Source organism: Schistocerca serialis, chromosome 9, assembly GCF_023864345.2.
Source record: "Schistocerca serialis cubense isolate TAMUIC-IGC-003099 chromosome 9, iqSchSeri2.2, whole genome shotgun sequence".
Lineage (NCBI taxonomy): Eukaryota > Metazoa > Arthropoda > Insecta > Orthoptera > Acrididae > Schistocerca > Schistocerca serialis.
In genome coordinates this window covers 44,086,150-44,099,898 of record NC_064646.1, presented here as the reverse complement: position 1 = coordinate 44,099,898, position 13,749 = coordinate 44,086,150, and the positions used below count along the sequence as shown (strand labels likewise).

Here is a 13,749-nt window from a genome sequence, read left to right as displayed (position 1 = left end):
ACAATTGCAGGTGGCTTGGAGCCATTTAAGAAATTCATGGGAACTGCAGGCCTGAATGCAAATAAAATCATTAGCTGAGCATCGTAGTAATTCAAAAAGATTTTCCCTTTCTTAATGTCGCATGACTAAGCCATAATTAACAGCAAAATGCATGAGGAAAACAGAATTACACCTACTAGTTCCACATAAACTTTTACATGGTCTCAGGAATGTACGGAAGAAATCTTTCATATTTCTAGTTACTGTACATTAAAAACTGAAAATCTGTTTTTGTATAGGTTCTGCATCACAACAAAATAGACAAATAGAAACTGATTTTCTTTCCAATTTACTCCTTGAACCCTTTAATTTTAATGCAGGAACAAGAGGACTGCCAACAGAGATCAAATATTGAGTGTATTTTGCAACATCATCATAGAATGCTATCAGAAACTATATTACCATCTCACTGTATAGAGAAAGGGTTGAGAAACAGACAGGCATACAAACAAGATGGTGAACACTACCGCTCAACTTACGACCTGCATTCTTCATCACATAACAGTATTCAACATGCTCTGTGTGTTCCCATGTGCACCTCACCTCATTACCTCCCTCACACAGTGAATTAGTTAATTAGTGTCTTCTATGTTCCATAGACAATATACACAATAAACAAATGATGAGGATTATGCTAACTAAGCAAAATATTGCATGGATAATTACAAAAATTATTTATATGACTACAAACTGGATAGTTACAGGTTTGTAATTGACTTCTTATACAAAAGTTCCTTTACAGTATAAAATAGTTCATTGGTAAAATACAATTAGATGTTAGACTATCTGGCCTAATGTGGCACAAGGTCAAGCTGGCTAACAAAAACCTGAACAGGGTGGAGTTCTAAAAATTCTTTCGTCTGACACCAGCCGTACTATTCAAAACACCCTTTTTTATGTACCAAAAGCCAATTATATTAACATTTTCTAACTTATTACATAATTCGTGCTAGTTGTAAGTGTTTATGATGTACATACTGCGCCCTTCAGAAATTATTAAAGGAAATATAAAATGATCTGCATTGTAAAGTGTGATTACACAATGTAAAATCCAGGCTCAGCAAAAAAGATGAACCTCATACGTTTGAGTTTTAAAAAAAGTCCATGATAGATGACTGTCCCCCCCCCCCCCCCCCCTTTAAAGCTCTTCTGTGCTGCCGTATGGCTCCACTTACACAAATGGAGATACCTGCAGACATTGCTTGCTTCTGTCCTCTAATGTATTGCAACACTGCCTCAATCATCCTGAAGCCTTCTGAACATGGGATGAGATTTCTTCTGTCATATATGTTTGCCTCCTCCTCTTGCGTTACTTCCCCCTGTGTCACTATTTCCACAATATCACTATCAGTTAGTACATCAACTTCATTATTTGCCATCCATCCTGTGACGTCCTCTGCAACGACATCCTCACAGCCCAGTAGATTTTTGAGCAACAAAACGATATCATCATTTCAATCTTTGACTTTAGTTTCACACATGGATTCAAAGTTAAAATGTCCACCTTCAATGTCTAAAAGAATTTTCCGTGACCCTATGAGTGATATTTTCGGAAACTCTTCCCGTGCATCCGAACCACCTTGACATCTAGCAAATCAATCCTCTTCAGAACGGTTACACAGTCTACATCATTATTAATTGCTGATATCAAGAAACTGAGGAGATGGCAGCAATACTACATGTTTAGCATTCAAAGGATGCTGACTAAGAGCAATCACATTTTGGTGGTAAAAATAATGCTTCGATACGTCTATCTGTGAGTTCAGCACTGGCAGGACATGTAGGTGTATTATCAAGAAGCGGCAGAGCTTTCCTCAGTAAATTCTTGTCTCTGAAATAATTCTCTACATCTTGCACAAATTCATTTTGGAACCATATTTGAAAGATTTCTAAGTTCATCCACACCTTCTGTTGATTGGCGTAATGTAGGGGCTTTGATTCCTGACTTTTCATGTTTTTAAAAGCTCTAGGTTTTTATGATCTCCCTATTAATGTAGAACTAAGCTTGTGGTTCCCAGTTTCATTACTGCAAGCCAATACGGTAACTCTTCTGTAGTTTTCATGTATCTATGTGCTGCAGCTTCCTTTTTTCCAGCAAGCGTTTTCACGGGGAGCATCTTATAAATTACACCACTCTCATTGCAATTGTACAATTGTTCACCAGAAATTCCCTCCTCATCAATTAACTTGGAAAGATAGTCTTTAAGCAATGTCACAGCCTCTTTGTCAGTGGATAAAGCTTCTCCATTAATGGTAGTCTGCTGAATACTGAACTGTTTTTTCCATCGAGTCCTCTCTGTCAGTAGATAAAGCCTCTCCACTAATGGTAATGTGCAGAATACTGAATTGTTTTTTCCACCGATACAACCATGCACTAGTAGTAAATTCTGAATCTCCTTCTACTATTTAACACTGAAAATGTATTGTTTTTTACCTGCAATACTGGCCCAGTAATGGAAAAACCTTTTCCTCTTAAATGTTCATGCTACAAAAAAAAAGCTTCCTTAACTTCTTTGCGCTTACCTTGCAACATCATCTTCCTTACTTAGATCCCACTTCTACTAGCTAGGGAAACACACCACTTTTCAATTTCTGCTCGATTTTTCTTCCAGTCTTCAACAGGACTTTTTCCTACTCATATCTCCAAAGCAATAGTTATGGCTCCTACCCGGAATCCAGTTGTATTATAGCATGTAGTTTCTGATCCATAGGCACTACATTTTTTTTTTGTTTATCACTCATTCTGAACTCTGTAATTAAAACACAAAGCACAGCACAAAACAAAAATTTAACAACGCTTGCACTCTGGACATCTGATACGCAACTGAAGAAACAAAGAACACAGAGCTGCCAATAGACCAGTCTCTACATGTGTTTATCATTGTTGTATGAGAGTGCTGGAAGAGGGCTTCTAATCATCATTTCTTGAAGAGTGGTTCTGGTAATTTATTAAATATTAACAATGCAATCTGTATTTTATAACTGATACTCTAGATGTAGGTGAATATGGATTGGGGGTAAGAAATGAAAGAGAAAGCCATCTGGTAGAATTTTGCACAGAGCACAACTTAAAAACACTTGGTTCAAGAATCATGAAAGAAGGTTGTATACATGGAAGAAACCTGGAGATATTGACAGGTTTCAGATAGATTATATAATGGTCAGACAGAGATTTAGGAACCAGGTTTTAAATTGTAAGACATTTCCAGGGGCAGATATGGACTCTGACCACAATCTATTGGTTATGAACTGTAGATTAAAACTGAAGAAACTGCAAAAAGGTGGGAACTTAAGGAGATGGGACCTGGATAAACTGACTAAACCAGAAGTTGTACAGAGTTTCAGGGAGAGCATAAGGGAACAATTGACAGAAATGGGGGAAAGAAATACAGTAGAAGAAGAATGGGTAGCTTTGAGGGATGAAGTAGTGAAGGCAGCAGAGGATCAAGTAGGTAAAACGACAAGGGCTAGTAGAAATCCTTGGGTGACAGAAGAAATACTGAATTTAATTGATGAAAGGAGAAAATATAAAAATGCACTAAATGAAGCACGCAAAAAGGAATACAAACGTCTCAAAAATGAGATCGACAGGAAGTGCAAAATGGCTAAGCAGGCATGACTAGAGGACAAATGTAAGGTTGTAGAGGCTTATCTCACGACAGATACAGCCTACAGGAAAATTAGAGAGACCTACAGAGAAAAGAGAACCACTTGTATGAATATCAAAAGCTCAGATGGAAACCCAGTTCTAAGCAAAGAAAGGAAAGCAGAAAGGTGGAAGGAGTATATAGAGGGTCTATACAAGGGCGATGTACTTGAGGACCACATTATGGAAATGGAAGAGGAGGTAGATGAAGATGAAATGGGAGATATAATACTACGCGAAGAGTTTGACAGAATACTGAAAGACCTGAGTCGAAACAAGGCCCCGGGAGTAGACAACATTCCATTAGAACTACTGACAGCCTTGGGAGAGCGTCCTGACAAAACTCTACCATCTGGTGAGCAAGATGTATGAAACAGGCGAAATACCCTCAGACTTCAAGAAGAATATAATAATTCCAATCCCAAAGAAAGCAGGTGTTGACAAATGTGAAAAATCACCGAACTATCAGTTTAATAAGTCACAGCTGCAAAATACTGATGCGGATTCTTTACCGACTAATGGAAAAACTGGTAGAAGGCAACATCGGGGAAGATCAGTTTGGATTCTGTAGAAATGTTGGGACACGTGACGCAATACTGACCTACGACCTATCTTAGAAGCTAGATTAAGGAAAGGCAAACCTACATTTCTAGCATTTGTAGACTTAGAGCAAGCTTTTGACAATGTTGACTGGAATACGCTCTTTCAAATTCTGAAGGTTGCAGGGGTAAAATACAGGGAGCGAAAGGCTATTTACAATATGTACAGAAATCAGATGGCAGTTATAAGAGTCGAGGGACATGAAAGGGAAGCAGTGGTTGGGAAGGGAGTGAGACAGGGTTGTAGTCTCTCCCTGATGTTATTCAATCTGTATATTGAGCAAGCAGTGAAGGAAACAAAAGAAAAATTTGGAGTAGGTATTAAAATCCATGGAAAAGAACTAAAAACTTTGAGGTTCACTGATGACATTGTAATTCTGTCAGAGACGGCAAAGGACTTGGAAGAGCAGTTGAACGGAATGGATAGGGTCTTGAAAGGAGGGTGTAAGATGAACATCAACAAAAGCAAAATGAGGATAATGGAATGTAGTCGAATTAAGTTGGGTGATGCTGAGGGAATTAGATTAGGAAATGAGACACTTAAAGTAGTAAAGGAATTTTGCTATTTGTGGAGCAAAATAACTGAGGATGGTCGAAATAGAGAGGATATAAAATGTAGACTGGCAATGGGAAAGAAAGCGTTTCTGAAGAAGAGAAATTTGTTAACATCGAGTATAGATTTAAGTGTTAGGAAGTCATTTCTAAAAGTATTTGTATGGAGTGTAGCCATGTATGGAAGTGAAACATGGACGATAAATAGTTTGGACAAGAAGAGAATAGAAGCTTTTGAAATGTGGTGCTACAGAAGAATGCTGAAGATTAGATGGGTAGATCACATAACTAATGAGGAAGTATTGAATAGGATTGGGGAGAAGAGAAGTTTGTGGCACGACTAGAAGAAGGGATCGGTTGGTAAGACATGTGTTGGGGCATCAAGGGATCACCAATTTAGTATTGGATGGCAGCATGGAGGGTAAAAATCATAGAGGGAGACCAAGAGATGAATACACTAAGCAGATTCAGAAGGATGTAGGTTGCAGTAGGTACTGGGAGATGAAGAAGCTTGCACAGGATAGAGTAGCATGGAGAGCTGCATCAAACCAGTCTCAGGACTGAAGACCACAACAACAACAACAACTCTAGATGTGCTACAAGCACAAAAGATAAACGAAACATTTTGAAAGGCCACAAAGCTTTACAGCTACAGCCCACTTGCAAAGCCATTGGCAAAGTCAGTAGTACAATAAATTAATCCTCAGTATATCACGGAGAAGTATTATTGTAATATTAATTGAGTAGGCCGGATTAACTAGATCGGACAGACGGAGATCGGATTGTCACAAGCAGGACAATCAGGAGTCTAGGTATATCATGAAATGTAGTTTGTCTACAAAGGAGACTGCTTACCAATTACCACAGGACAGAACTAACAGTCTGAGATGTTGAGCACATACAAAGAAGGGCAGTGCCAGTGTCACAGGTCTGTCTGACTCATAGAAGATCACTGAAATGCCCGAGAAACCTGAACTGGCAGGCACACGAAGACAGATAATTATTCAACTAAAATCTAGTTACAAAGTTTCATGATCAAGACAAAGTGTCAGAATGCTACTCCCATGCAGAAAGTGTCCTTGGAGATGAGGCAAACTGCAGTGTGCACAGAGGCAATAAATGGTAATTCTTCCACTGCTCCATTCATGAAAGGAATGGGAAGAAATCATAATATGTGGTACAGTGGGAAGTATGCTCTACCACACACTTCTCAGTACCCTACAGAAAATGTATGTAGATGTAGAAGGAGCCAGTAATGAGAAACAACTTTAATCCACATGCATGAAAACCCTTATGCTATGTACAAACCACCATAAAAACATAAACGGGACCCCTGAAGTCTTTAAAAGCAAGATATTATGCTGAACAGCTAAGCTACTAAAACAGCCTGGAAGACAGTAAACAAAGAACGTGACAATACCGAACTTCCAAGTTGCAGTACTTTAACACTAGGAGAAAATGGCATGTCGGTGAGTGAGCAAAGCACAGTATGTGAGGCCTTCAGAATATTTCGGAAAGACATGAACAGAAGAAATTAATGAACCAGCAGCAATCTAAAAACTCAAGATAAAACCATCTGGAGGCTTGGATTGTATATCATCTGCACTACTTAACGTACACAGAAAAGAATTAATAAATTAAACTGGCCAGGGGACCTTCCCTAGCCTTTCAAAAATTGCTGTGGTGTGACCAGTGTATAAAAAGAGAACAGCCGCTGACAAATAATTACAGGCCAATTTCATTGATTTCAGCATTTGGCACATTACTTGAAAGGATAATTCCAGACCAAATGCAGTCTTTCTTCTGCAAATACACCCTATTAAACAACTCACAGCATGGGTTCCTAAATGGGTGATCCACAATAATGGAGGCAACTTTTTTTCCATGAACTACTAAAAAGACTGGATAAAGAAAAGAAAGTCACTGGGACTTTTTCTAGATTTCTCTATGGTCTTTGCTTCTATGAATTATTCAGTACTTTTATCCAAATTAGAAACTTATGACAGAAGTGGAATGGCACTAAATTCCGTAAGTTCTTGACTCAAAGACAAAAGGCAATGAGGTGAGCTATGTTGTAAGAATGAAGCTAAGATCTTAACAGTACATTCAACATACAAGACTATCAACTACATTCTTGGGCCATTTTTGTTTCTTGCATAGCACAGCCATAAAACAGAAAACTGGTGAATTATGCACATGATACATCATTTATTAGCTGGGGCTATACTGAATAGCTAACATTGCAAAGCAATAAAGAAAACTTTGATCTCATCACAGAATATCTAATCACAAATAAACTTACACTGAAGGAGATGACAGATGTGATGAAGTTCTTGCCAAATTATAACTTATCTCAAGTGGGAGGGGGGGCTAAGTACTGAAGCACTGTCTACAGCTGAAACATCCAATACATATAAATTTTCAGGCACTGGGATTGATTAACACCTTATGTGAAAGAGCAGATGTGCTATGTTGTATGAAGATTACCTGCAACATTTGCGTATTAAAACATTTTACAAATATAATAACTCCTCCTGTTCTTCAACAAATACACTATGGATTAATCTACTCATATATGGAGTGTGGCATTGAAATATGGGATGGGGGCAACCACAGTCTAAGTGGATAGGATACTCAGGCTTAAAAATAGAGCAGTTGAAAAAACTGGTAATACAAACAAACACCAGTCCTCTAGGGGCTACTTCAAGTTTAATTTACTGACTGCTTAGGCCTGCTCATTGCATGTCTTTTGAACAAATATGTTTGTAAAAGAGAATGAACAACAACTGTAATGAACAGAGACAATCAGAATACACGAACCAGATATGATTACAACGGGATGTGGGTCATAAAAGAGCTAAGCGTCACAATCCACAGACTACTTGCAGCTGGAAGACAATTCAATAGCCAAATAATAAGGAGGATCTCTGTAGAAAGCTTTTAGGGGATGTTCATTGAAAGATGTTTCTTCCAATTCAAAGAATTCTGAACTCCATTGTTAGCAGCACTGCTTTTGTATATTGCACTATATTAGTGGTGATTAATGTCGATATAAAATATCTTAAAAACTACTTGTTGCATACGTTCGTTATACTTACAGCATGAAATCAATGTTATAAATGTAAAAAAAAATCATGAATCCAAAACTATAAAGTTATTGTGGCCAAATAAAGATTGTTATTTCCACTTGGTGGTTTGTTAATTTTACTCCTAAATTATTTACATAAATATGAGGCGGGATATTTTTGACAGTAAAAAACAGAATGTGCTATAACTTTTATTTACAGAGCCATAATTTTTTGTTACAATTTCTTCTATCCTCTACCGCTGTTTGTGATCCAACTAGGCTTTTCCATCATCAGTTTTCTTAATTTTATATGTATTTGCAGGCCATTATTATTATTATTATTATTATTATTATTATTTTATTAGCCAATCATCTAAAAGCAAACTGACTTACCTAAAACTGAAAATTGCTACTATTTTAAGAGAAGCTGTAGCGTAACTGGCAATAGCATTTGTGAGTGATAGAATATACAATTTTTCAGCCTTCTGGATAGGCTACTTTTAAAATTTAAATACAATATGTACATTTGTGGAATAAAGTCTACTCAAACTGCTCCTTTAGTCAGAAATCAGGTGGCCATACAATAATAAAGTATGATGTTCAGAAGTCTTTGTCATTCCTGTCATAAAAATCCATGGTTGAAAACCTTACAAGCTCCCATGTACCTCATCAGAATGAAAGCTCTGAGAGTTTTTGATTATATGATAGTGGATTCTAGTGAAGCAATGATGACCTCCAAAACAAAAAAGAAAAAAAAAACATTACAAGTTTTATGTGTAAAGTACCACTATGTTTCCTAAACCCCCTGCAATACAATTCACTGTCACCTGCTGATTATGGATATATGAAATTAGTCCTTTTTAGTCACAGAAACTTTCATTTTATAATGTGCTGTCAAGAAGTACCCAATATGTTTTTGAAACTCGCTTAATGCTGTCTGTACGAGAGCTTTAAATAAATAAATAAATGGCAAGAAAGCAGACAGCCACTAGAATGCCGTTTAGAAGAACATAGTTACCTTTCTTGTGGATTAAGCTACTCACTGGGTGATTTGTTGGGGGGAGAGGAGAGGGTTGGAGTTGCAACTTTATATATAATATGAAGAGAGGTGAACCCTGGCATTTTCCACATAAAATCCTTAAATCTACATTATAAGATAACTGACTGATGGAATGATCAATTACATGTCTTTAGCTGTATTTGCAAATTTCCTAGTTTCTTTATTTGAGTTCGCCAGTGGTTTGTCAAATGTTTTTGCACCAGACTACAGAAGGCCACTATGAACCTTAGACGTCTTGTTTTGCGTCAGTATGAATCACCGTTCATTGTAACAACAATGGCACTTTCTTTGATCTCGAGTACATCTTTACTTACGTATTATTTCAGTGCAAATTATAGGATTTGTAACTGAACTGTAAATCATGTTAACTGTTATTTGTAAGATATAATTCATGTAGGCGTTAAGGTTGTACAGATGTTACATATGTGCGTAATTACAAGTAACCATGACTTCATTATCTTGACGCAGACAGTGCAGTTGCAATTAAGTATTTGACGGTAAAGTTCAGGTCTTCCAAAATTATTTTATTTACGTCACTTGTAATAAAATTATAATGGGCCAGAACATTACCATTACTGATAATGACGACGACAATCTATAACATAAAAATAATAATAACTATGACGACAACGGCTTTCATTGCAACACAACAATAGTAACGCTGAAAAACAGCGGCGATTATTACAAGGACAGTACTTGTACCGTATAACAATAACAAGCGTGATAGTAACAACACAGATAAGAATGATATTAAAAGTATAGTGCATTACTGTCGTGAAAAAAGAGTATCTTCTTACCTCCCAGTGACGGTGTAATGAGAAACGTAATCACAGTAAAGACCCAGCAAGTAACCTGTGAACATCCATTACAACATTTGTCTTAATTACCTTGAAAAATTTCAAAGAAAAAACTGATTATCTTGCAACGCAAATTCGTCGCAAAAACTCAAAAGACCTGCACTGTGCGTCACTTCATTGCTCACTATAAGCTAGGGTAGTGAACATCCAGGGGCGGCAACTTGAAAGCAGAAAAGTGACGTACAGTACTGCTGCTCCCTTTGCCGCTATACGCGACCTTCCAAGAATTATGCATCGTACGGCTCTAGCTCAGAAGTGACTGAATAATCAGACTTTACTTGGAATAGCAGCTGCCCTGGCAAATATGATGATTTAATGTGATCATCGGTTTTTTCCTCGTATGAAACAAAAAAAAAAACTTCTTTCAAATTATAGAATGCTGTGCCACAGTAACTGAACCTGCAAATTTATTGCAAATATGAGAAATAGTTTCTGTGTCATTTACAGCGTGTTTTACATCCGCGAGAAATAGGGTGGAGCGGGGGGGGTGGACGCAGAATTTGTCTGGGTAAATATGCGTCTGTATTCATGAGGTGACAGTAGGTGACGAACACCGAGCTGCGGGCGTGGTGTACTTACGTGCATGTTGACTGGAGCCAGCGCGGAAGCGGACTGTTGCGTGCGAAGCGCCGAGCACAACCTTTATTGGTTTGCCAAGGCTGGCAAGCCGCGCCTCCGATGTTTTCTCGCAGTGTGTGAGTGTACCTGTGTCCAGGCGCACGGCAGAGGACAGACACCCAAAGCGGCGCTGCCCTGAGTCACGGCCCTCGGACACGTGGGCTGGGTCAGGTCACGGCCTGTGTTGTGGGTGAGGCGGGCCGCCGGGCAGGGCCGTTGAGAGCGGCTGTCCGCCACTGCAACAGAACAAAGTGACTGGGTTTTTGGAAAAATAGACGTTTTGTCACCAAGTAATAGATAAGGCGAACATTTTAATATTCTAGGGCCGAATACGGTTGGAATACTATCGAAGAAATGTCACGTTTCTAATCTTATGTAGAACTGTAGCTGAAGACCTCACAATAAGAACGTTCTCTACTAATGCTGATACTGAAATGCTGGCCGGAGTGGCCGAGCGGTTCTAGGCGCTACAGTGCGGAACCGCCGCGACTGCTACGGTCGCAGGTTCGAATCCTGGCTCGGGCATGGATGTGTGTGATGTCCTTAGGTTAGTTAGGTTTAAGTAGTTCTAAGTTCTAGCGGACTGATGACCTCAGAAGTTAAGTCCCATAGTGCTCAGAGCCATTTCATACTGAAATGTGGTTGCTTGTTTACTTACTTTCTGTTCTGTAGTGTAGATCACTATTTAAAAATTTGAAAATACTGCCTCTACCTTGACTCTACATACAGTATATCAAATACCAATCTTCACCTAAAGGAGCTTCTTAAAAGAGGAAAAGATCTTCGAGTATATCTATGATTTCCACTATAAGAGGTTTAACCCAGGCCCAAGCCACGTGGAGCCGCCGCCTCAGGCGCCGCAGCTGTTGAGATTCCGCCACAGGCCGCATCGCAGCGGCCAGACAGCGAGCGACCGCTGAAACTGCAAGGCCTGTCTGTGTACAGTGCGGATCACAACTAGTAGCGACAACTGACACGGCTGGAAGTTTGCGCGGGAGGGAGGGGAGAGGCGAGAAATGACAACCAATGAACGCTATCGTTTGGTACATTTAAAGTGCAGTTTATACGTCTGTTGTTTGACCACTACTTCTACACTGTCTGTATATATCTGAAGCATCATTCTAAATAAGTCTCATTTGCCAAATATCATTAATTGTATTATCATTACGTTTTATGACGCTTCATATTATTATTTACTTTGATTCTGTTGCACTTATAGTCTCACTTATTAACTACTGTGACTCTAAATAACTGCCGGCCGCGGTGGTCTCGCGGTTAAGGCGCTCAGTCCGGAACCGCGCGACCGCTACGATCGCAGGTTCGAATCCTGCCTTGGGCATGGATGTGTGTGATGTCCTTAGGTTAGTTAGGTTTAAGTAGTTCTAAGTTCTAGGGGACTGATGACCACAGATGTTAAGTCCCATAGTGCTCAGAGCCATTTGAACCATTTTCTAAGTAACTGTTTTATCCCTAACTTGACCTATATCACATACGTACAGCCGTGTACTAAAAATCGCTTACTGGACATTGCGTTTGTAAAATTTATTGATATGAAGTATTAGAAAATGAATACTTCAATATTAGTGAAATAGCTGGCATATAAACACAGATCTGGGTAATAATGCACGCTGGTATAATTGCCTTTCGTGAACAGTCTGTTTTGTATAATGTGTAATACAGCTGTGGAAAAATGATTTTTTTCTTTTATTTCCAATAGGACGAGAACTTATGGAAAACTGAGGTAAAAGATTTCGATACTCGTAGAAAGAGGCATCTTAGAAGATATCTACATACTTAATTCAGGAAATGGTGTCTTGTTTGCAAAAATTCGTACATTTTGAGGCGTGCGTGGCTCGTGTTCGTGCCATCTCTTATTTAACATCGTGTTTTTTGCTGTACTGCCACCTCGTTATGTTAATTTTCAATTACTGGTGTCACTGAGCCTGCCCGTGACCGCCAGTCGTAGCTCTTATCGATATACGCCCTGCCGTATTATCTTTGCTGGACTGCCATTACTTTCCGGTTGTCGTATGTTGTGAGTAGAGATGGGCAAACACGTAACTGTTTCGAAACAAATGAAACAGTACAATGTAATGTTTCGATACGCTGTTTCAAAACAGTGAAACACGTTGTGTTTTGTTATCTAATAAACCTACACATTTTATCATCTTGAATGTCTACTGTATAAGTTTGTCCATATAAACGCAAATGAGGTGCGAGAGCGCTAATCATATCGCAGAAAGTATGAAACTATCACTTAGGCGTCTTGGCAGTTTCGTATTTCCTGCAGCAAATGCGCTGCTTTCGTGTCGTGTGACTTTCATACTTTTCAATTGGCTGAGGACAGCCATAGCCTAAGACAGAAGAACCACCACGAACGGAACTGGAGTTGGGAGCAAACTGCAGACACAACTGATATGCTACTGGGATTCCCACTTTCCGTTAGTATGGGTAATATACCCATCCTGCTAATTTCCATGCACACTAAGGGAATCATTGTGGATAATAGGCACAGTGACTATAGTCTCACAAATAATGCCAAATAATTCGAATAAATAACAATATATAACAGAAAAAATTTTGTCTTTCAAGGTGTTTCGAACCGTTACTATAAACAGACCATTCTTGCCAGCCCTTCCCGTTCACTATTACACTATCAGTGATATGTCAAACAGGTTGCTTGCAATTATACCTACATCAAATTTATGTATATGTCTAATAACTGTCACTCTATGCCTATTTTTATTCGAAATGTTGTAGGCTTACTTGCGTTTCTTAATATGATTACTGTACATGAGCAGAGAAGCGTATGTTATAAAAAAGTGTAATTTAACTGAATGATTTTCATCTATTTATTATTTTGAATGTGAATAGTATGCGTTGTTTTATTGTTTGGTTAGTGTTTATAAAGCAGATGTTACGCCATTTCGGCATAGGACAGTCAGCTAGAAACGAAGCTTTATTTTCGGATATCTTAAGCTTCATGCTATTGCTTGTCAAAAAGATTTCGACACTCTTGAAAGTGTTTCACGAAGTGGTATGTTGTGTTTCAGTACCTGTGCCGAGCCCGAATCTCGCCCGACACAGAGCGGAATGAAACATAACTGTTTCGATACAATTAGTCCGTTCCAAGCACAGGTGTACTGAAACAGCCTTATTTTGAAACAACGATACAGTTTCTGTGTCTGGCTCGAGATCGAATCTGGTCCGGTTATCCGAGACAGGGGCGGAATAAAACACCTCTGTTTCGAAACAGTGAACCACAGCCGTTCCGAAACACTGAAACAGTTCCACGTATCGATACACTGTAT

The 13,749-nt window shown here is 38.8% G+C and overlaps 1 protein-coding gene across 1 annotated transcript in view; it reads right to left on the bottom strand.

Moving 5' to 3' along the window:
- LOC126419190 (neurogenic locus notch homolog protein 1-like) overlaps positions 1-10,536 on the bottom strand; it is a 143,601-nt gene extending 133,065 nt beyond the window's left edge. Inside the window, exons 1-2 of the mRNA XM_050086325.1 lie at positions 10,400-10,536; positions 9,761-9,815 (exon numbers count right to left, since the gene is read on the bottom strand). Of these exons, the coding sequence (XP_049942282.1) occupies positions 9,761-9,815; positions 10,400-10,405 (61 nt within the window). The 5' untranslated portion in view covers positions 10,406-10,536. The remainder of the gene's footprint in view (positions 1-9,760; positions 9,816-10,399) is intronic.
- Positions 10,537-13,749: the final 3,213 nt, after the last annotated feature.